The 24,434-nt window shown below is 43.6% G+C and overlaps 1 protein-coding gene across 1 annotated transcript; it reads left to right on the forward strand.

Annotated features, from left to right (window-relative positions):
- Positions 1–1,570: 1,570 nt before the first annotated feature.
- Positions 1,571–24,007, forward strand: cplx3a (complexin 3a). Its single transcript, XM_085972277.1, has 3 exons — positions 1,571–1,866; positions 13,583–13,670; positions 19,080–24,007. Exons 1-3 carry the CDS (start codon positions 1,706–1,708, stop codon positions 19,302–19,304), a joined length of 474 nt encoding a protein of 157 aa, XP_085828403.1. The 5' UTR covers positions 1,571–1,705; the 3' UTR covers positions 19,305–24,007.
- Positions 24,008–24,434: the final 427 nt, after the last annotated feature.

The raw sequence follows: 24,434 nt of genomic DNA on the forward strand, positions 1-24,434 counted from the left end.
CAAAAGGACATTGACGGGCTAAGTGAGTGGGCAGAAATTTGGCAGATGGAATATAATGTTGGAAAGTGTGAGGTTATGCACTTTGGCAGAAAAAATCAAAGAGCAAGTTATTATCTAAATGGAAAGAAACTGCAAAGTGCTACAGTACAAAGGGATCTGGGGGTCCTGGTGCATGAAACACAGAAGGTTAGTATGCAGGTACAGCAGGTGATCAGGAAGGCCAATGGAATCTTGGCTTTTATTGCAAGGGGGATGGAGTATAAAAGCAGGGAAGTCTTGCTTCAGTTATACAGGGTACTGGTGAGGCCACACCTGGAATACTGCGTACAGTTTTGGTTTCCATATTTAAGAAAAGATATACTTGCTCTCGAGGCAGTTCAGAGAAGGTTCACTCGCTTGATTCCGGAGATGAGGGGGTTGACTTATGAGGAAAGGTTGAGTACGTTGGGCCTCTACTCATTGGAATTCAGAAGAATGAGAGGTGATCTTATCGAAACATATAAGATTGTGTGGGGGCTTGATCGGGTGGATGCGGGGAGGATGTTTCCACTGATGGGTGAGACTAGAACTAGGGGGTATAATCTTAGAATAAGGGGCTGCCCTTTCAAAACTGAGATGAGGAGAAACTTCTTCACGCGGAGGGTAGTAAATCTATGGAATTTGCTACCTCAGAGAGCTGTGGAAGCTGTGACATTAATACATTTAAAACGGAGATAGACAGTTTCCTAGTTGATAAGGGAATTAAGGGTTATGGGGAGCGGGCAGGGAAGTGGATGTGAGTCTAGGTTCAGATCAGCCATGATCCTATTGAATGGCGGAGCAGGCCCGAGGGGCCGTATGGCCTACTCCTGCTCCTACTTTTTATGTTCTTATGTTTTGTCTACATATGTGTCAGTCATGGCAGAGTGGGGAGCACTGTCATCTGAGTCAGAAGGTTGTGGGTTCAAGTCCCACTCCAGAGACTCGAGCACATAAATCTAGGCTGACACTCCCAGTGCAGTGCTGAGGGAGTGCTGCACTGTCGGAGGTGCCGTCTTTTGGATGAGACGTGAAACCGAGTCTCTGCTCTCAGGTGGATGGAAAATATCCCGCGGCACTATTGCGGAGAAGAGCAGAGGAGTTAGCCCTGGTGTCTTGGGCCAATATTTATCCCTCAACCAACATAACAAAAACAGATTATCTGGTCATTATCACATTGTTTTTTGTGGGAGCTTGCTGTGCGCAAATTGTCTTCTGCGCTTCCTACATTACAACAGTGACTGCACTTCAAAAGTACTTCATTGGCTGTAAAGTGCTTTCTTTGAGGTGTCCCGTCGTCGTGAAAGGCGCTATATCAATGTAAGACTTTCTTAAAATTTTGGCGAAGATTGGAACTGGATCTGCAGCGTGAGCAAGACCTGCGTCCTCCTGATTGTTTTTAACTGGCAACCTCAAGATCTGATCCACTGCTGGATCTTCCTACCAGCGTGTGTAAAAAAAAAACTTCAGCCAGTTGTAAAACCCAGACTGAGCGGAGCCTGTCGCTGCTGGGGCGGGGAAGGGAAGGAGGGAGGAGACCGTGGGCTGTCCACCAATCTGCACTCTGGCCATTCAGTGGAGCGGGAGGGAGGGAGAGCTGTCCACATAACGTGGTGCTGAAACTGCCTCCGACCCACACCGCGCAGGGAGCTGTTCAAACCCACCGTCCTCTCCTGAAGCCGGCATCATGGCTTTCATGGTCAAGACGATGGTTGGGGGACAGCTGAAGAATCTGACCGGGGGTCTTGGAGGCGAGGAAAAGGGAGAGGGCGAGAAGTCGGACGCCGCAGCTCAAGGCATGACGAGAGAGGAGTTTGAGGAATACCAGCGGCAGCTGGTAGATGAAAAGTAAGTGCATTTTATCTCTGGACTGCAGCCAAGACGGCTAAAGCTTTCCCAAACTATAATCCACTGAATAAATTCAGGCAGAGATGAAATTGTGCAGTCCCCAATGTCTGCTTTAGTCGTAGGAACACGAAGGCACAGTCCGCCTTTACAATGTCAGTTACTTACTCCTGGAGTTAGTTTCCCTTCAACTCAGTTCGGTGCCTGTTAATCTCGACACAGAGGAATCCCGTTCTTAATTGTCACAATTGTTCGACCAGCAGACAGATTTCCAACGGGAAATCAATCATTTGCTAATGAATGCCCCGTTTTAAACAAATATTACATTATTGGGATCATCTGTCAATGTATTTTCGTCTGTAACAGTCAACCATTCAATTTAATTCAATTCAATCATTTAATGTAAGATCACGGAAAAAAACTGCTTTGCTAAATGCTAAAAATAATTGGCCACTCGAGGGTTGAGTTATGAAACGGAATCATTGAGCTAATGATACTTATTTTTCACCCTGTCCCCGATTAAGAGAGTACAACTCTTTTAAAATATTTTGTGACACTTAAAAGTTGTTTGTTAGTCTTAGCCTCTTAACTTTCTGCGAGACACGGAATCGTTATCAGAATTCTAGCATCTTACATCACAGAAGGAGGCCATTCGGCCCTTCCTGCCTGTGCCGGCTCTGTGAAAGAGCTCTCCAATTAGTCCCACTCCCCCCTGCCCTCTCCCCGAGCACATCTTCAGGTACATGCCTAATTGTCTTTTGACAGTTCCTATTGAATCTGAACCCACCCCTTTCAGATAGTGTGCTCCAGATCTTAACAACCGCCTTGTGTGGGGGGGAAAAAAAGCTTTTTAATGTCCCCTCTGGTCCTTTTGCCAATTATTTTAAATCAGTGACCTTTGAAACCGACCCACTTGCCAGAGGAAACAATTTCTCCCGCCCCGCTCCATCAAAACCCCTCATAATTTTGAATATCTCTATTGCGTCTCGGCTCCAAGGAGAACAATCCCAGCTTCTCCAGTCTCTGCACATAACGGAAGACCCACATCCGAGTAAAGTCCACCATTCCAGTAAATCCCGTCTGCTCCCTCTCCCAGGCCTCGACATCCTTCTAAAGTCAGAAGCATGGACTGCAGATGTTTCCCTGTCTCCTCTATGTTACAACTACGGCGCTGTTCTATCTTTCAATTGCATTTTGCTCTCGGGAGTTTATGATGCCCATCTCCTAAATTATTTAAACTTAATGTTCACCCGGTTTCCCAGTATTCAGGTTAACGGCTGTTGCAATATTCAACAGAAGTTAACTTTCTGACCCTGAGACTCATTTGGGGTGTGGTTTATCGCGTACTCTGTAATTCTACGAAAAAACTGTTCCTTCACAATCTATCATTAAAATAATGAATGTTACATCTCCGGCACACAAACAGGCTCTGCTCCGAGATCAATTTGACACTACAGTGTGCGAAACAGAGTTGTGATGCTGGTAAGGAGATCAACCGTTGCATTAAAAAAAAAAAAAAAATTGGAATTATTCCATATTCTCAAAAAATGCGAGCAGCTAAGTTAGGCTTATCTGATGCATGTCCAGTAGACCGCGTTTAAATCTGTAAATTTGATTGATGTGCATGGAACCGGGCTACTCCAGATCTTGGTGATTTTATTTGACATCCCGATGGGTTTGTGAACAGATTCTCTGTCGGTTTGGTGTGATAACATGTGCGTCCCATTAATTGCCGTGACCAGGAGAAGGCTAAAATTAAAAAAAGTCTGCCTCAATAGGGGACCCGTTAATTCTATTTGAAAATCTTTATAAAGTCAGCTCTGTGTCATTATGCATTTGGTAAATCGTATTCCTAAATGAATGGTAATAGCCAGACTATAATCCCTTAGATTAAAATGTGTAGTGTTTGTCAGTTACAGGTCAATGATGATTGTACCCGAAATAAAGTGTGGTTACGTAAAGCATCTGGAACTCCTTTCCATGCTTACTCGGCGGATTAAGGCACTTGTCCGGTTGAGTTATACAAGCCAGAAATGTTCCTCAGCTGCGCTCAGTTGGTAGATCTCGGCACAGTAAGGATACTATAAGGTCAGCTATTGAGCGAGGGCATGAAAGCACTGACCGGGGGCTTACATTCCTGGTGGCGATCCTGCTGGAGGAGGAACATCAGGATGGGGCTTGTTCAGGGCTGCTGGTGTGTCGCGCAGTTTGCCAGCACACTCGGCACATTGGTGAAGAATGGTCATTTTATTGAGGCACTGGAGGCGGGGGGAGGTGTCTGGACATTAACCCCAGAAAGGCAGAGAGAGGAAATATATAAAGTAACCACATGTGTGTCAGACATGCATGGTAAGCCCTTCAGTTATGCCTGTTGTCTTGGCAGCTCGGGAACATGATTGAAATGATTCGATTGACTAGAAGCTCCGACAGCTCGATTCCTCTGTTATAACGATGGCGCTTGCAAAACGCTTTTCAGGAGACGAGCACTCAATGTCGTGTTGCCTGAAACGAGGACGGCTAGTGTAAGCTGGCGAGCTCAGGTCCTTCCTTCTGCCCGAACCTACAGTCACACCAAGGCGACAGCGACTCCCACCCGCGAGGATATCTGTTACTAAACTATGAACAGAATCGAGCACCTCTGTCCGCCTGATCCGCCCAGTGTGCTTTGGTTGGGACTAGTAGGCGAGGGTGTGTGGGCTTCAGGGCTAGTTCTATTGGGCTCTGATTACATTTTATTACCCTTTTGTGGCGGAACCACCAGAGGATTATGGACAATTGTATATAATTCCTTTTACAGCAATGTAGTACAGCTGGGGGCTGCACCTTTAATGTATCTGTTAACTGTACTCTGGCTTCTTTCCTGTACTCCGCGTGATGATGTCATGCCGTCCATCACGTGATCTCTCAACGGCGAGAAGAACATGATGACGTCATGACGTCAGAGCTCGGAACCTTCTAGCAGTTGAGCTCGGAACCTTCTAGCAGTTGAGCTCGGAACCTTCTAGCAGTTGAGCTCGGAACCTTCTAGCAGTTGAGCTCGGAAGCTGCTAGCAGTTGAGCTCGGAACCTTCTAGCAGTTGTGCTTGGAACCTGCTGTCAGTTGAGCTCGGAACCTGCTGGCAGTTGAGCTCGGAACCTTCTAGCAGACCAGACCTATTTGCATTGTATCTTACAGATTCCTGTACAGCTTCATTTGTTCATTAAATTTTATTGTTTTTGATTTTCTGAGTTGATCTCAATTCTTCGGCTAGGAACCCCAGTTCCTACACTTTAAACTTTTAACTCAGTTTAATTCCCATTACATTGTCCTTAAATGAACATTTACTTTTCAAGGCATTGGTTGAATTCTAACTGTACTGTGCTGAATTCAGCAGAGTGCTGTGTCCTCCAAACCGATTCCAGCACAGAAACAGGCCATTCAGCCCAACCAGTCCATGCCGGTGTTTATGCTCCACTCGAGCCTCCTCCCGTCTTTCCTCATCTAACTCTATCAGCGTAACCCACTATTCCCTTCTCCCTCATATGCTTCTCTAGCCTCCCCTTAAATGCATCTATACTATTCGCTTCAACCACTCCCTGTGGTAGCGAGTTCCACATTCTCACCACTCTCTGGGTAAAGAAGTTTCTTCTGAATTCCCTATTGGATTTCTTGGTGACTATGTGATATTGATGGCCTCTAGTTATGCTCTTCCTCACAAGTGGAAACACTCTCTCTCTCTATCCACTCTATCAAAATTTTTCATCATTTTAAAGACAAGGGGAAGTTTTGCTGTGGAGCGGCCGAAAGATTCAAATTCAACAAAGCCTGGTTGGGAAAGTCACGAAGATGTCGATGCGAAGTTCGTGCCAGTCTCCAGCGATGCTCTGAAGTGATAGATCACCTCGCTCACATCACTAAACTGGGGCTGTTAACGAGAAGAAATCTCAGGAGACAGTCAAGAGGGTCATATATTAGTCACCTCGCTGAGAATTGTCTATTCCAGTCGATGAACAGGCCATTCCCTGGGCTTTTTTGTAGTTATATTTTAAATGCACAAAACTAGCTACAATATCTAAATCAAAGCTCATAGAATTGCGCCCTCTCTCCTGTTTAGGTTTACTACATATCTTGAGCTTTAACAAGTCTTACTGAAATCAATCCTTCTGTTTGGAATGTTCAAATATTATATTTTTAATGGTTGCTGATACTGATTAAAATATTGGCCCCGAAATGACCTCCTAGGGATTGTGAGTACCGACACTGAATGCATTCCTCTGAAAATCCTCTCCCCCATTTTTAAATAAATGGGGTTAACAACTCTGCTGAAGTAGTAGGATGAACAAACTAAAATTTGAGCCTGTTATTGCACAGCTTAGTTTCAAAGTGGTTGAGTTTCTGACTTTCCTACATTCATCAGAGAGAATGCTCCAAGCAAGTAACTGCACTGAACCCATAGATGCGATCAGTGCTGGTCAGTCTAACCATTGCTGAGCCAATAGACTTGATTACAATTGATCAAATCACTAAAAGTTGCACCACAGGTTAGCAAGGCCATAAAAAAAGCAAACCAAGCTCTAGGGTTTATTTCTAGAGGGATAGAATTGAAAAGTAGGGAAGTTATGCTAAACCTGTATCGAACCTTGGTTAGACCACACTTGGAGTACTGCGTGCAGTTCTGGTCACCATATTATAAAAAGGATATAGAGGCACTGGAGAGGGTGCAGAGAAGATTTACAAGGATGATACCAGAAAAGGATGAACAGGTTGGGTCTCTTTTCACTAATAGAGGTCTTTAAAATTATGAACAATTTTGATAGAGTGGATACAGAGAGAATGTTTCCACTTGTGGGGAAGAGCATAATGAGAGGCCATCAATATAAGATAGTCACCAAGAAATCCAATAGAGAATTCAGAAGAAACTTCTTTGCCCAGAGAGTGGTGAGAATGTGGAACTCGCTCCCACAGGGAGTGGTTGAGGTAAATAGTATAGATGCATTTAAGGGGAGGCTGGACAAGCATATGAGGGAGAAGGTAATAGAGGGTTACGCTGATAGATTTAGATGAGGAAAGACGGGAGGAGGCTCGAGTGGAGCATAAACGTCGGCATGGACTGATTGGGCCGAATGGCCTGTTTCTGTGCCGTATATCCTGTGTAATCCTGTGTAAACTAACCATGCTGAGCCAATAGACCTGATCACTATTGATCAGACTAACCAAGTATTACTAAGAACACAATACAGTAACTAGTCAGCAGATGTCAACACTGCATATTGAGCTGAAATAACAAAGCCAATAAGATTATTGCATGTTGGAAAGGAAAAGATTACTCCCGAATATCAGCATGAAGGAAGAAACACTATTTTAATAATGGAGTTAAAGCCAAAACTTCTGTTTTCCATAGCGACATATTTTCACAGGTTTTTAAATGACGGTAAATATTATTATTGGTCGGTTGGATTTAGCTTTGAGTAGACAGCGATAAAGCAAAGAGATCTTCCACACAAAATCCTGATCCTCTTCACTGCCCATCAAGTGTAACTCCACAAGTGTGTATCTAAATCTGAAAAATAGAACATGAAATCTAAATGAATGTTAGACTTTCATTTTAGCCTCCAGAATCCATTTGCACTGGGAAATTAGATGTGAGATCATAATGGCTGATTATGATACAATTGTTACATAAAATGTTTTATACAGTAAAAGTGCTGCTCACTGACCTGACTTATTCCAAAAGGATATATTGGAAAAAATCTATCTTTAAAGCCTAGAAATATATTGAAAAGCTAATGTTACAGCTGTCCCTGCCCTTTATTGTCAGGCTTCTTATGGAGTCACCAGGGTTAAGGTTGTACAAGGTGCTGTGGGGATATGATGCCTGGGAGAGATGCCAACATTTATTTTAGCAGTGAGCCGCAAGGAGTTCATTTCAAGCTGTCCTAAGTGGGGACATAATACTTCCTAAATGTTGACCAAATGGTCCCTGTGTGTGTATTGAAATGTCATCCATTACACCGTCTACCTAATTAGCAGCCTGTAGGTATAATGTTAGAAATCTGGCACCGATTTATACAGAAGTGTATGATTCACTGGGCTTTCTCGTTGACCTATGATGGGTTTAATAATCCTTAAAAGAGCTATCGTGTTAAGAACAAGTCATTTATCTTTACAGTTTCCTAATTATACCTACGGCAAAAGTACAGTGAAAAGGACTAGTTGTTTTTGAACCATAAAGACCCACTGCTAGCTCCCTGCCCTGTCATGCCATTTCAAGCGAGTACCAGCTTGTGGAGCTGTGGTTGTGCCTGCCCTTCTTAATCAGACCCAATTTCCATGGCAATAATGTTGCTTCCCCATCCCCTTACCATGTCTGTCACCATACCTGACAGCGGACAATCGTGGTGGCACTGGTAGCATAGGTGGTGAGCTAACTAAAGTATCTTTCACGTTCTGTTTTTTTAAAAAAAAGGTAAGCAGGAAAAAGATTTACATGAATCGAAATTTTTTTTAAAATGGGAAACCAATTGCCAAAACATTTGTATGCACACACAAATCATATCTCACGGACTTGTAATCCTTAAACATTTAAGCAAAATTTTACTTAAAAAAAAAATATATTCACTGGGTTATAGAATAAAATGATACAGCACAGAAGGCGGCCATTTGGCCCATCGTGCCTGTGTCGACTCTTTGAACGAGCTGTCCAATTGGTCCATTCCCTTGCTCTTCTATGGGTGTCAGTTAGGTCTTTGACAAAAGTGGAGATCAAAGATACAGAACCCGGTGCTGATATTTCCCCATGAAAAGGAATTGGGAACTAGCCGCTAGTGCTGGCATAGGCCTTTCTGTGCCATCAATCACACGTTATACAAATGGAAATAGTATGGACAATACGTCAACATCTGACATGCTGTACAGGAGAATATCCACATCATTTGCTCTCTTTATATGAACTATATCAACTGGAAGGCAGGTTTGATGAACATGAATGAAAATCCCTCGTACAGTTTTTTTTGGTAACAATTTTACTTTTTATAATTAATTTGGTTTTTCATAAGCATTTAATGGTTGTAACTTTTTCACCCACATTTTGAAGTGTTATTTTTGTCCAACTATAAATGGTTACACAATTTAATGAACTCATCACTTATTTGGGAAAATATTGTATTTAATTTTTTTTTAAGTTCCTCCCAACTAGAATGAAAATATTTCTTATTTAAAGGATCAGTACTGGCCAGCAGGAAGGTACGATGAATTATCCCTGTGCTTGAGCTTGGCATTGCTAGAGGAGAGATTTATCATATTACTGCTGGCCATGATTGACATTGTTTGTTCATGTCTATATATACCAACAGGTGACATTTCCCAGACATTGATTTCCATTTGTGATATTGTCACTCTAAGTTTATCTAGAGATGGTTAAGTGTGAATGCTGCATGCCAAGCAGTGAGTGGTGTTGGCACTGGTGATGTCAAATGCCAACACAAAAAGTGAAATGCCACCTTGTAAAATACACAATAAGCTGAGTTACCTAGGAGTGGTTTCAAGGTTGTCATGTCACCCTCTTTCCTCCCCCCCCCCCCCCCCCCCAATACAAATAATCACCCTAGGTCATATTAATACACCCAACAAACCTGTTAAAGTTCTATAAGAGGCAAAGGGTTAAGTAAGTGCAAGTTGCTCATTTGACATCTTGTAAGATTAGGATCACAGGTCACACCCAGATTACCCAAAGGGTCTTAGGAGTTGTAAGGCTTTTTATTAAAGAGCTACAGTTTTAAAGCATAATCAGATATTACATGTGGTTTAAGCTGAGTATAATAGACATACAACCTGTGACAGTAGAGAGCGATCTACGACCCCCGAAGCGGAACACCACGACTGGACAGACGGTGAGGCAATGCATTGGTCTCGGATTGGGTGGATTCCTGCATTCTGCTGCAGTGGTCACTTCCGTTGGGTCATCCCTCGAGCTGTTGGAGGTGTTAGGCCGTCCGCCACCTTGGAGGCTAAACTTGACCAAGGCCATAGCCACCTTGGGGAATCCTTCACCCCTAACTGCCTGATTTCCTCTCTCGGTGGTCTATATTTATAGTTATTTCGGTGGGCTGGTGGATACGTGATGTCAATCATTTGTACCCCATCCTATTGTCCAATTACAAGGGAGAGGCTACCTGTGACAGCCCCCTCCCAGCCTCATGAGGTCATTTTCCTCCTTATCTCTGTTCTAAAGGTCTTGTTGCCCTCTTTGTAGACAGCTTGTTTATCCTACAGCTCTTTGCTACATCCCATATCAGGCCTAGTTATGCCCACTCGAAGGCCTGTTTTTGATTTCTGACCTTGTAATTCAGCTTTCTGTACAGATATTCTTCTGATGTGACTGGAATCTTTCTGTGTCATCAACTTAGGCAAACCACTGATCTAGGGAACCCACAACAGACTATTATTTCTTTCAATCCACGATTTCTTACAATCTTAGCTGAGGTACACTATATGGCAGAGATATAAAGGAAAGGAAATTTTGGAAAAAATAACACTTAAAAATGGTTATTTAACACACAGGCATAAAAGTTATTAATAGATAAGTTATACTGGTTGTCTGTCTGGAATTGAATTTACTAACTAATGGGTAGGGAATGAAGCATCACTTTGAAAGTATCAGCGCATTCTACCAGTCGGTTTGGAGTCTATGATATAGTCAGATACGAACAAAATCTAACGATATTTAGTATGGCGCAGTTGTACTATGTCTCATTCTATCTCCACATTCAGTTGGTCTTTCATTCCGCTGTGATCACTTATTGCCAAGAAAATTGTCGTAGAATCCAGCCAACAACACACTCTCCCAAATCAAGGAGGAAATCGCTCCAATTCATTCCATAATACGCCTGGGTCTCGAAGTAAAGGGTTGCAAGTACAATGATTCAGCAACAATAATGACTTGGAACGAGAGCTAAGGGGACACTTCATTACTTCAGTCTTTTGATAAAAACCAGAATTGTCCACATTGATTGAGATGGCAACTGCAGCAAACTTGATATTAAAACAACATGCAAACAGCAGGTGGATCAGCAACTGGATGAGAAAAGACAGGTTAATGTCTCCAGCATAACTCATTAGAACTGGCAATTCTTTCAAAATGTTAACCTAATTTGTCTCTTTCCGATACTTCTGGATCTGTTGTGTATTTACAGCCTTTTAAAATGTTTATAGAATCATAGAACGGTTACAGCATGGAAGGCGGCCATTCGGCCCGTCGAGCCCGTGCCCACACTCTTTGAAGTGCAAGAGCACTTCAGCTAGTCCCACTCACCTCTGGTTCTCGACCCTTTTGCCAATGGGAACAGTTTCTCTCTCTACTCTGTCCAGATCCCTCATAATTTTGAACACCTTTATCACATCTCCTCTCAACCTTCTCTGCTCCAGGGAGAACAACCCCAGCTTCTCCACGTAACTGAAGTCCTTCATTCCTGGAATCATTCTCGTAAATCTTTTCTGCACCTTCTCTCAGGCCTTCATATCCTTCCTAAAGTGTAGTGCCCAGAATTGGACACAGTACTCCAGTTGGGGCCGAACCAGTGCTTTATACAGCTTCATCATAATTTCCACACTTTTGTACTCTATACCTCTATTCATGAAGCCCAGGATACCTTAAGCCTTTTTAACTGCTTTCTCAACCCTCCCTGCCACCTTCAATGATTTGTGCACACATACCCCCAGGTCTCTCTGTTCATGCACCCTGTTCAGGATTGTACCATTTAGTTTATATTTCCTCTCCTCATACGTTCTACCAAAATGTATCACTTCACACTTTTCTGTGTTAAATTTCATCTGCCACGTGTCCGCCCATTTCACCAGCTTGTCTATGTCTTCCTGAAGTCTATCATTCTCCTCCTCACTGTTCACTGTACTTCCAAGTTTTGTATCATCTGCAAAATTTGCAATTGGCCCTGTACACCCATGTCCAAGTCATTAATATATATCAAGAAAAGCAGTGGTCCTAGATCCGACCCCTGGGGAACACCAATGTATACCTTTCTCCAGTCCGAAAAACAACCATTCACCACTACTCTCTGTTTCCTGTCACTTAGCCAATTCCGTATCCATGCTGCCACTGTCCTTTTTATTCCATGGGCTTCAACTTTGCTGGCAAGCCTATTATGTGGCACTTTGTCGAACACCTTTTGGAAATCCACGTACACCACATCAACCACATTGCCCTCATCAACCCTCTCTGTTACCTCATCAAAGAACTCAATCAAGTTAGTTAAACACGATTTGCCTTGTTATTTGCCTTATATATACTAGCAAATCTCCTGTAGCATTTCTCACAGGTAGCCTGAAGCATGGTTGTAATGTTTAGCAGTTAACCTGGTTTGTCTCTTTAAAATGTTCCTCAAGTACTCCCTGACGTAAGAAAACTACTAGGCACTTGGTCTAAGCGTTAAACAAAGTTTTAATCAACTGTTTTACAACATGGAGGTCTAGTTGTGTCCTTCACTAGTTCCTGTTAAGAATGTCCTGCGCAAGCTGGGCCCGTGCCCGAGTATTTATACTCTCCCTGGACAGTGCCACCCGCAGGCCACTCAGTATTATTTCATAAGTCTTTCTTTCATGAATGACTGATTCATGTCACTCCCCATGGGGAAATTTTAAAAAATGAACTCTGGTAATTGTAGCTGTTTGTAAATTTCAGACTCCAGGTCAATGCTTTTCTTTTTTTTGTAAGATTATTTTGTATCTGTAACAAAGCCATTAGCACATTTATTCTAAACGAGTTAACAACTTTGTTCAAATAGTGCAGAGTGCGCTAAGAATAGCGCTCGGAGGAATTTTCTTGTGTCGGTTTTCCTCCCATTCCCAATTTTTTCTCACGCTCTTCCTATGGGGAAAGGCCTAGTCTCCTGACAGTAGGGCTCAGATAGAGCTAGAGGAGAAGGTGCAAAAAAGATTTACTAGAATGACACCAGAACTGAGAGGTTATACCAATCGGGAAAGATTGAACAGGCTGGGGCTCTTTTCTCTAGAACAGAGAAGACTGAGGGGTGACCCGATCGAGGTCTTTATGTCTACCCTATCTTAGAGAAGATGTTTCTATTTGTATGAGAAACCAGAACTAGGGGATAAGAAATAGGAGCAGGCCATTCGGCCCCTCGAGCCTGCTCCGTCATTTCATGAGATCATGGCTGATCCGATTTTGGCCTCAACTGCACTTTCCTGCCCGCTCCCCATAACCCTTGACTCCCCTGGTGCTCAAACATCTGTCTATCTCAGCCTTGAATATATATTGAAAATGTAAGATAGTCACTAATAAATCCAATAAGGAATTCAGGAGAAACTTCTTTGCCTTAGAGAGTGGTGAGAATGTGGAACTTGCTACCACGGGGAGTAGTTGAGGCGACTAGCATCGATACATTTAAGGGTAAGCTGGACAAACACATGAGGGAGAAAGGGATAGAAGGTTGTGCTGATGGGGTTAGATGAAGAAGGGTGGGAGGAGGCTCATGTGGAGCGTAAACACCGGCATGGACCTGTTGGGGCCGAATGGCCTGTTTCTGTGCTGTAAATACTATGTAATAGATTAGAAACTTATCGCACAGATGTAACTCTGGGTTCTACCCTAGGGTACAGTATGACTTGTTACAGCAGAGCACCACACCAGACCCTCCTCATACTATCTTTAAACTGTCGGATCTGCTAACTCTGGGTATCAAGTGGCTCTAAATATATATTTAATTACAGGATGGAGCGTGATGCCAATTTTACTCAAAAAAAGGCAGAACGAGCAACATTGAGAACGCATCTAAGGGACAAATACAGGCTCCCGAAGGTAGGCTGTTTATTTTGACATTGATACTAATGTCAGTAAAATAATTTTGTTCAACTTTTCTGGAGTTTATTAGAGTAATGAAGTGTCATCACTGTTGTTATGATTCTTTTATTACCTAAAACCCCCATGGGTTATATTATCTGACCGGCGCTGTTCTGATGCATGTGCTTACTGCCCTCATACTAAATTCCTCTCTGCATATTTTTTATGTTAACTGACATTTGGAAACTATAACCCTACAAATCCTATATTTATATAACCCGGAGGATGTAACGACACTTGTGTTAGGTTTAGTGAGCAATACACTGCTACATAAAAACATGAGGGAATAGGTGAGGAACATTCAAGGCCATTCAGCCCATTGAGCTCCTCCCTCCAATATCCCAACTCACCAAGCCTACCATTCAACAGCACACTGAACCCCACCTATTGTCCTTGACTCCACTACCTTACCTGGTAGGTTATTCCAAATGTTTATGACCCCCCTTGAGGATTTTGTCCTAAAAACCATTTCAAATGACCATTTCACTAATTTAATCTGGTGTCCGCTTGCCTTACCTTGAAGTATTATTCTTGGTTCATTGTTAAATACTTTATACACTTTGACGAGGCCCCTCCTTCACCATCTTCTTTCCAGATGGCATTGTTTGTGCTGATCTAACCTTGCCACATATCCCACCCCCTGCACAGTTGGGATCATTCTTGGTGCTTGTCTCTGCACCCTCCCCAATGTATATGCATTGACATTTTTGTCGTTGCAATGTGACCAAATTGTACACCAATACTAATGAATAGAATGACCCCATAACTCAGGAAACAAAGTTGGTTTCTTTATGCCCATGGAAGGTATAAGAGGAGGACTACATTAGTTGGATCAAATGTGCTTATAAGAAATTAGGTTAATTTGGAAATAGCCTACACCTGAGAACTGGTGTAACTTCTATCTTAACATAAATCAGAAGGTATAATTTACGCCATTAAAGATATTCAGTTCTCAAGTCCTGGGAAAGAATGAGTGTGACTAAGACATGGTGAGATGTCTGGTTGATTGAAAAAGTAACAAACACATTAATACATTTGTATGAGATTCTTCTGTCTATAGAACCATAGAATGGTTTCGGCACAGAAGGCGGCCATTTGGCCCATCGAGCCTGTGCCGGCTCTCTGCAAGAGCACTTCAGCTAGTCCCACTCCCACTCCCGCCCTTTCCCCATAGCCCTGCAAATTTTTTTCCTTCAGGTACTTATCCAATTCCCTTTTGAAAGCCGTGACTGAGTCTGCCTCCACCGTCTTTTCAGGCAGTGCATTCCAGATCCTAACCACTCACTGCATTAAAAATAAGTTTTTCCTCACGTCGCCTTTGGTTCTTCTGCCAATCGCCTTAAACCTGTGTCCTCTGGTTCTCGACCCTTCCGCCAGATGGGAACAGTTTCTCTCTATCTACTCTGTCTAGACCCATCATGATTTTGATTTCTACTATTTAAATAAAGAATTAACCCATTCAAAATAAACAGATTAGCATCTTTATTAAAATAGCAGACAAAGGAATTTCGTATGAAAGCATTAACACCTTTGTTACTGATATCGCGCAGTGTGATCGCAACCCAATGACATCAACACAGTGAGGATACAGGGAGGAGAAACAACCTGTACCACCGTGTCAAGGTGCTGAAACAGGTGATGCAGAGGTTATTAAGTCATTTTATGATGTCACCAGAAAGCTGTTGTGATATCAGTGTAATTATTGTGATGTTGTAATAAATTAAAGGCACATTCACTCATGAGTGTGGAATTGATTTTTACAGCACATGTCCTGGCCAATATTTCTCTCAATTAACATTCCTAAAAATCAGATTATCTGCTCATTATCTCATTGCTGTTTGTGGGAGCTTGCTGTGCGCAAATTAACTGCCGCACTTCCTACATTTTTTTTATTCGCTCATGGGATGTGAGCGTCGCTGGCAAGGCCAGCGTTTATTGCCCATCCCTAGTCGCCCTTGAGAAGGTGGTGGTGAACCGCTGCAATCCCGGTGTGGTGAAGGTGCTCCCACAGTGCTGTTAGGGAGGGAGTTCCAGGATTTTGACCCAGCGACGATGAAGGATCGGCCGATATACTTCCAAGTCAGGATGGTGTGTGACTTAGAAGGGAACTTGGAGGTGGTGGTGTTGCCATGCGCCTGCTGCCCTTATCCTTCTAGGTGGCAGAGGTGGCGGGTTTGGGAGGTGCTGCTGAAGAAGCCTTGGCGAGTTGCTGCAGTGCATCTTGTAGATGGTACACACCGCAGCCACGATACGCCAGTGGTGGAGGGAGTGAATGTTTAAGGTGGTGGATGGGGTACCAATTAAGTGGGCTGCTTTGTCCTGGATGGTGTTGAGCTTCTTGAGTGTTGTTGGAACTGCACTCATCCAGGCAAGTGGAGAGTATTCCATCACACTCCTGACTTGTGCCTTGTAGATGGTGAAAAGGCTTTGGGGAGTCAGGGGGTGAGACACTCGCCGCAGAATACCTAGCCTCTGACCTGCTCTTGTTGCCACAGTATTTATGTGGCTTGTCCAGTTAAGTTCCTGGTCAATGGTTACCCCTAGGATGTGGATGGTGGGGGATTCGGCGATGGTATGTCAAGGGGAGGTGGTTAGACTCTTGCTTGTTGGCGATAGTCATTGCCTGGCACTTCTGTGGCGCGAATGTTACCTGCCACTTATCAGCCCACAACAGTGACAACACTTCAAAAGTACTTCATTGGCTGTAATGCGCTTTGACGCCCTGAGGTCATGAAAGGCGCTATATAAATGCAAGTCTTTCTTTCTTTGATCTTTACAGCATGGTGTGTGGCCCCATAACTGTCTGAAACACAAAAATACATTGTGATATTAGTTACAATATGGTTTAGATCCAACAAGAAATCTGACCTGAAAACTCATATGCAATGAAGTCATAATTGAGTTAGGGTCAGCACCATGAGGGGGAAGCAAACCATTAAGTATTTAATTGAATGAAGAGGTTTAATGATGCACTTAATTGCTCTGTGGGTTAATCCCAATGCAGCCATAGCTGGTGTGAGTTTTGAATTAGCCTAATCTAGGTGACTAGCGGGGATCTTAGAGAAGATGTAAAATAGTAAACAGAATACAAAAGGTATAAAGCCAGAATATTTTTTCAAAGAAACTGAGCGAGTAGGACTAGGGAGACAGATTCACACTGGTGAAAGGGAAATTTAGGATCAGTGTCAGGAAATTCTTCCTGCAGAGCGATCAGCATTTGGAATAGACCTTTGAGTAGGGTAGTAGATCCTGGAGATATTTAAGAATTAGGTACGGTGATTGGTTTTTCTAGTTGGGGTGAGGTAAGATGGGCCGAATGGGCATCCTCCCCCTCTGTAGTCTTAATCTGACCCAGAGCTCGTTGTGAGCTCAGGATGTTTGTAATTGAAGGTCCTCATCAAATGAATCTCCAAAACATTTAGTTCCAGTAATGAGAACATGATCTCTTGCTATTCTCATCATGGGATAAGCATTGGATACTGTATGGAGCGGTGGGAAGCTCTATGAAGGATATCTGCACCAAGAATATAGGAGAAGCTCACAAACGCCACAATCATGGGTTGAGATTGTCCATTTAGGTTAGTCAGTATTTTTAATAGACTCCATTGCAGTTATTAAAAAATTACGAGGACAGTGAGCCCTTTATTGCTTATTGTGCTACACGAGCTCCTCTTCACTTCTCTCGGGACATGTCCTTCTATTCGCTCGATACGCAAACAGCCATTGCTCTTGTGACTTTTCCCCCCACTGACTATTTCTTAAGCTTGTTTTGGGGGATGGGGATTTCTTTTTTGTAGCAGAACTCCAACATCCCAGCTGCTCACTGAATGGTTCAAATCATAAATCCTTTTCAACGTAATGAAAATGAAAGGTCACAGGATCCTGGACTCATCTGTACGGGACACTCCTGGTTCAGTTGGAACTCTGGCCTTGATTTGAACTCCCACCCCCCCCGACAGAAACCTTTTGGGGGTGGGGGGGGAGTTAAAACAGAGCGTGGGGATTTACTCACTCCTTTCTCTGCCCCAATCTGACCGGCTGTAATTTTAAATCGGAGGCAGCTAGGACGCACGCTCTAAGCTGGTGGGGTCCGCTTTAAACATGCAAATCAGGCTCCGATGGTGTCGTCTGGGCCTGATCTCCTATTTTAACCTGAGGGTTGAGCAGGGGAACAGTGGTGCCTTACCTGGCCCCAGGCCAAACCTGCAGGAGGCTGGATCGAGGTCCAGTAAGGTAAGTTTTAAAACACTTCTAAGTTTCCTTGTGGACCAGGAGGAGCGGGAGTGCTCCTCTGGTCCCCACAAGGAAACCATGGGTCTCCCTTGCCCTGGGCTACCCCCTTACTCCCCCTCTGATCGTGATCACCTCTGAATCCCCCTCTTCCCCTGATATCATAGGAGCAAGGGTGCAAAAGAAAGACTTGCATTTCTATAGCACCTTTCATGACCTCAGGACGTTCCAAAGCGCTTTACAGCCAATGAAGTACTTTTTGAAGTGCAGTCACTGTTGTAATGTAGGAAACGTGGCAGCCAATTTGCGCACAGCAAGCTCACACAAACAGCAATGTGATAATGACCAGATCATCTGTTTTTAGTGAGGTTGATTGAGGGATAAATATTGGCCCCAGGACACTGGGGAGAGCTCCCCTGCTCTTCTTCAAAATAGTGCCATGGGATCTTTTACGTCCACCTGAGAGAGCAGACGGGGCCTCGGTTTAATGTCTCATCCGAAAGACGGCACCTCCGACAGTGCAGTACTCAGTCGGTACTGCATTGGGAGTGTCGGCCTGGATTTTTGCGATACAGTGAGGAGCAAGAGTGCGTTAGGACAACACATGTGGAGCTTAGAAGGAACAAGAGGTGAGAGTTCAGAAGAACAACGACCACCGGAGTGTCAATAAACTAGGGAATAAGCGTGTCCCCTATTAAAACAATGTTTGAAGCGATTGAGGGAGCTGAAGGTTTAGGCTTACACGAGCTCTGCTGTAAACTGGTGTGATCTATTGTTATGGGGGTGGATGTAGTTTTCTGAGATTGAGGGACTAATTAAAAGGCAGTCCAACACCTGGAGCAGAAACAATCTCAACCTTGTAATTTGACCTTGAATGTCAAACAGGGATGTCGTGGATATTAATTTACTGAATTCAATCCCCTGTCAAGGCAAACCTTTTCTTATTTTGGTCTATTAACCAAGACAATTAGCTTCTTGCTCTCCTTACAGCTGTTTATATGTCATCATGTATGTTTGTACATAAGGAACCGGCTGCCTTAAATCAGTCGAGCCACGAATTCGGTGACAGCCATGAAATGAAATTTAGTGAGTCAGGCTTTGAAGCGCAGTGAACATTGAATGAATTCTTCTTGCCAGAGTGAAATAGACGAGAGCCAGATCCAACTGGCCGGTGGCGACGTGGAACTGCCCAAAGAGCTGGCCAAAATGATTGAAGAGGACAATGAAGAGGAGGCAGAGAAGGACTCGGTGATCGGGCAGCTGACCAACATCCAGAACCTTGATCTCGACGCCTTGAAGGACAAGGCTCAATCAACTCTGGAAGACTTCAAACAAACGGCAGAAAAGTGTTGCGTCATGTGAAAATAAAATAGGGACCGATTTTTCACGACGTTCACTGCAATATGAAAGAAAGATGCGAATTGCGGACTATTAGACACTGACCTGAAAAACAAAAGTCCCAGTGAAAGTAATGCAATAATTGGTTAGACACACATCAGCCGCAGTTTGCAAGTCCTTGGCTGTGCAATGTATACACCAGTGAGGGTTTCTTGCCTACTCCTACCTGAGATCTGGTTTTCTTTGCTTCCCATATATTATTCTGTAAGACTGAATGTAGTGCAGGCTCAGAATGTGAAGGTAAATCCTGGTGAACAGCTGCTTCTCCCCACCATTGCCCCAGTGACGGTGTAGTTCTAGGCCAGAAAGGGTCATTGTGAGAATAATAGTCACGCATCTAACTTTACCTAATTTGCGAGTTATTTAGTTGCTTTCCACTATAGACTAATAAATGGAGATTATAATAACAATGACTATGGATTCTTCCCACACCGCCCATTTATAAAGGCCAATGATCTTGTTGCAAGTCCAACTGCTTGATAGGTAGTTGATACTCCGATTAGATGATGCCGAATGTGCAATGTGTCCAAATTGGGCAACCAGTCAATATATAATTTAAAAAATATATAATATTCATTGTGGACGTCACTGGCAAGGCCTGCATTTATTGTCTGACCCTAGTACATGTGAATATATGAACATACCAACAATGACGGACAGGTAAAGACCCCCTGGTACATCGAGCCTGTCCCTTGTGTATCGCAACATATACACTCCACTCCACCCAAAACCATGTGATCTCCTGGGAGAGGTAAAAAAAAACAAGGTTAAAAAATAACGAGAACAATTTGTGGAAAAAAATTTGGGAAATTCCTCTCCGACCAATATAGGCGATCGAAACTAGTCCAGGAGGTCACTCTGGCCCTGAGTTCCCTACCTTCTGTAAGAGGTGACCTCCGCCCCAGCCAGAAACAGGTACAACTGGGTGGCTTCCTTGGCCACTTTACCATGTTGCTGTGGGACTGGAGTCACAAGTAGGCCAGACCGGGTAAGGACGGCAGGTTTCCTTCCCTAAAGGACATCAGTGAACCAGTTGGGATTTTACTGGTACCAGCTTTTTATTTCCATATTTATATTAACAAAAATTTAATTCAAATTTTCAAATGGTCACAGTGGGATTGGAACTCCCATTTTCTGGATTATTAGTCCAGTAACGTAACTACTACACTGCCGTACTTGGATTCTGATGTTGCATTTGGGACATTTAGTCATTTACAATGTGGGCAAAAGAATGAGTTTGGGGCAATGATTGTCTTCAGCTTTTCACTGTTTCATACTTTGAATTAGGCTCCTGAAAATTGGGTATGGAATGGCACGCTGATCATAATGTTAAATATAAGTGAGATGCAGGCAGACATAAAGGTATGAATGATTATATGTGACTCCCATTGAAAGGTGCTTTATAATGTTCTTCAGATATCTAACTTAATTTGTTTAATATAGACTTTTTTCCATCTCCATTCACCAGATTCACCAGACTGATACCTGGGATGGCAGGAATGACGTATGAAGAGAGATTGGGTCAATTGGGCTTATATTTGCTAGAGTTTAGAAGAATGAGAGGGGATCTCATTGAAACTTATAAAATTCTAACAGGACTGGACAGACTAGATGCAGGAAGGATGTTCCCGATGGCGGGGGAGTCCAGAACCAGGGGTCACAGTCTAAGGATAAGGGGTAAGCCATTAAGGACTGAGATGAGGAGGAATTTCTTCACCCAGAGAGTGGTGAACCTGTGGAATTCTCTACCACAGAAGACAGTTAAGGCCAATTAAATATATTCAAGAAGGAGTTGGATATATTAAGGCTAAAGGGATCAAGGGATATGGGGAGAAAGCAGGGACAGGGTACTGAGTTTGGATGATCAGCCATGATCGCATTGAATGGCGGAGCAGGCTCGAGGGGCCGAATGGCCTACTCCTGCTCCTAGCTTCTGTGTTTCCATTCTGTCCTTATTTCTTTTGCCTTTAGTTGATGGCGGGGGAGAATCTGAGACTACAGACATCACCCAGGCTTAACGCCAACGCTGCTTTAAACATCAGCCAGGGGCCAACGGCTGGTGCGCTGCACAGCAATTTCATTCCTCCTCGGATGAAAAAGCTTTAAACCAGCGGAATATGGATAGCCAACCCCTAAAAGATTGGGATCACCCAGTCACCACTGGGGAACGGCCCTTACAGCTCTGGGAGCAGCCCCTTGATGTGAAAAAGTGAATACTAAATGTCAGACATAGCTGAGAGAGCAAAGGATATCCATCCACATTGTCTAATGAACTATTTTTTGTTAAAATAAATGACCCCCATCCTGATTATATTCAGTAGCAATCACCAATTAAGATTCTCTTATCGTGGATCTGCTTGCTTCAGTGGAAAAAAAAAAGGGTTATTTAAGATATCTAAATATTAATAACCTGTAGATTGTAGGAAGAAGGGAAGATTGATGGAGGTGAGGAGTTCCACTGTTTTGAGGTCCTGAGAAAGAATGAATGGGCGACTGTGTGCTCAGCCTTTATTTAGATGCAATGAGAAGGAAGTGTGAAGGATGAAGGGGAACAGCGACTATAGTATCGCCAATTAAAAAAGGATTGTGATGGGGAGAGGTTAAGGTCCAGAGGTCAGGCTAGGATCACACAATAGACTTTATCTTGCATCCAGTCCAGGAGTGGAAGAGAGAAAACCCACCCCAGATACAGGAGCAGGATTCAAAGTTTTAGTGGAGTCAGGCTTTCATAGAAAGTTGTCGAGGGAAAAATGGTTGTCACTCGAGATGAACCGTCTGATTGAAGGACTGAAGGTCCTGTGGTCTCATTTTTATGTTCTTGGGATTTTTTTTGACCACTATATTAATCTGTCCTTATCTGTTACTCGTGCTGTTCAGTCATGAATTGTTGCTAAAGTGCTCCATCAGTAGGGTGGACTCCTTCGTTTTGACATTATTTACCCATTAGCACCTTGCCACCAACAGAATGATGCAGGGGAGCTGTTGGGTTTATGTCACCACCATAGCAGTTTGTGGCTGTGCATGTCTCGGGTCCCGTCTCGAGAGTTGCTTTGATGTGACCTTGTTGAGCTAGCAGCCCTTTGGCGCCTCACCTCCACGCTTGATGCGTGTGTCTAGATAGTGAGAGCATTGTTAGACTGTTTGACCTGGAGGTAGGGGGGATAATCAAAGCCAAGCCTGATACCATCCTCACTCTACATTACAACAGTGACTATACTTCAAAAGCACTTAATTGGCTGTAAAGTGCTTTGGGACGTTATGAGGTTGTGAAAGACGCTATAGAAATGAAAGAAATGCATGTCTTTCATTCTGCCAGTACAATTCACACTTCAGCTAGAGCCATCCTTTGTTTCTGAACCTGTCCCATTATCATCTCCTTTTGCCTTGAATATCTCTTAATGTCTTTTAACCTCTCCTGCCTTCTATCCTATCACAGACCTTTCCTTATGTTCTTTCATCCCCTCCCCCTTTCCCAGCTCCTACACTTGCTTAAAAATCTGTTCCATTTCCTGCTCTTTTCCAGTTCTGACGAAAGGTCATCGACCCTGAAACGTTAACCCTGTTTCTCTCTTCACTGATGCTGCCCTGACTTGCTGAGTATCTCCAGCATTTTTCTGTTTTTATTATAGAAATGCAAGTCGTCCTTTCACTCAGCAGAGCAAACCAGAGCTGTGATGAAGGATCCACACTCCAAATTTTAACCCGTTTTTCCTCTTTCAGACTCTTGACATTTCTGCTGTACGTCTCCAGCGTTCTAGTTTATTTCTTTTCTTTTCAGCAACACTCTTAAAACATTTTTGAGATGCCAAACAAATGTATTAATGCTCAAAGCATAACGGAACGACATCTAACATCTCCAACACCTCACCTCTGTATGTCGGTGATGGTTGTTGAGCAGTTGTAGCATCAGGTGGGAAGAACAGCCTTTCATTCATGCTAAGCATTGTACACCTGTAGAGCTTTAAAATATGCATGAAAAGGTTAAGGGGGAAAACAACAAACATGCTGAATCTTAACTTCACCACTGTTTCTGTTCATACAATTTAGATCTGAGACGACGACAGCATTTTGTACAACTGTCCATTTTCCCCAAGATTTATTGCAGCTCTCTCATACCATCTAGCCACAAACCTTAACTCTTGGTTTATGTCGCAGGTTTTTCACCTCTTTCCTTCCCCCCACCCCCATCTTGCTTCCTCTCCCAAAGGCGTGGACTCACACTGGGGCTTGGTCCTCAGGTGCCAACAGCCCTCTTGGACCTTACATGTTTAGACAGACAGTGGGGAGGGAGGCAACTCAGTTGATCCTGATTCTGCCCTTGGCTACATCACAGTCAGGCACTTTACAGCGGGGGGGGGGGGGAGATCACTGGACAGCGATCAGGAACAAGAGCCCTGACTCATTCCCCCCACCCACCTTAACCCAGGGGTCAGGAATGTAGGCAGGGGAGGGGACACATTCAGGATGTTCAAACACGCCCCTGAAATTTCTGATTTTATTTTTTATGGACTGTTCCTCCTTGTAGGCTAGATTGCAAGGTTATTCAGGAGCACCATGAAAGGCCTGTTTCTGTGCTGTAACTTCTATGTAATTATTGATTAAGTTCTCCCTGTGATCTGGACCCCGCTATGAATGTTCAATAAACCACTTTCTCAATAAAGGATTCAGAGCCATCGATGTGTGTGTGTCAATTTCTGAGTTACATTCTGCATGTTCGGGTTTACCGTTTAACAAACACTGACACTAAGTCCCTTTATACGGTCCCTTCCACCTGGACCATTAGCCCACCTCTCTCTCCGTGAGGCTGACTGACCTTGTTCTGTACTCACAGCGTTTGCTGCTTGTATTTTGGATATCTCTTGTCTTGTGAGGAACATGAATCTGTTCCTGTTTCCTCTTCCATGTGTCGATTTTAAAATTCTCATCCTTGTTTTCAAATTCCTCCATGACCTCGCCCCCTCTCCCTATCTCTGTAATCTCCTCCAGCCCTACAACCTTCCAAGATCTCTGCACTCCTCCAATTCTGGCCTCTTGCGCATCCCCCGATTTTAATCGCTCCATCATTGGCGGCCGTGCCTCCTGTTGCCTGGGCCC

The sequence above is a fragment of the Somniosus microcephalus genome, chromosome 32, assembly GCF_052327205.1.
Source record: "Somniosus microcephalus isolate GS21.2 chromosome 32, FLI_Smic_1.0, whole genome shotgun sequence".
NCBI classification, from domain to species: Eukaryota; Metazoa; Chordata; class Chondrichthyes; order Squaliformes; family Somniosidae; genus Somniosus; species Somniosus microcephalus.

What these genes read in the sequence shown, in the direction of transcription:
- cplx3a (XM_085972277.1), top strand. Translation starts at nt 1,706, where the DNA reads ATGGCTTTCATGGTCAAGACGATGGTTGGGGGACAGCTGAAGAATCTG. An exon ending in CGGCAGCTGGTAGATGAAAA is followed by an intron (nt 1,867 to 13,582) that starts GTAAGTGCATTT and finishes ATTTAATTACAG; the next exon opens with GATGGAGCGTGATGCCAATT. An exon ending in ACAAATACAGGCTCCCGAAG is followed by an intron (nt 13,671 to 19,079) that starts GTAGGCTGTTTA and finishes TCTTCTTGCCAG; the next exon opens with AGTGAAATAGACGAGAGCCA.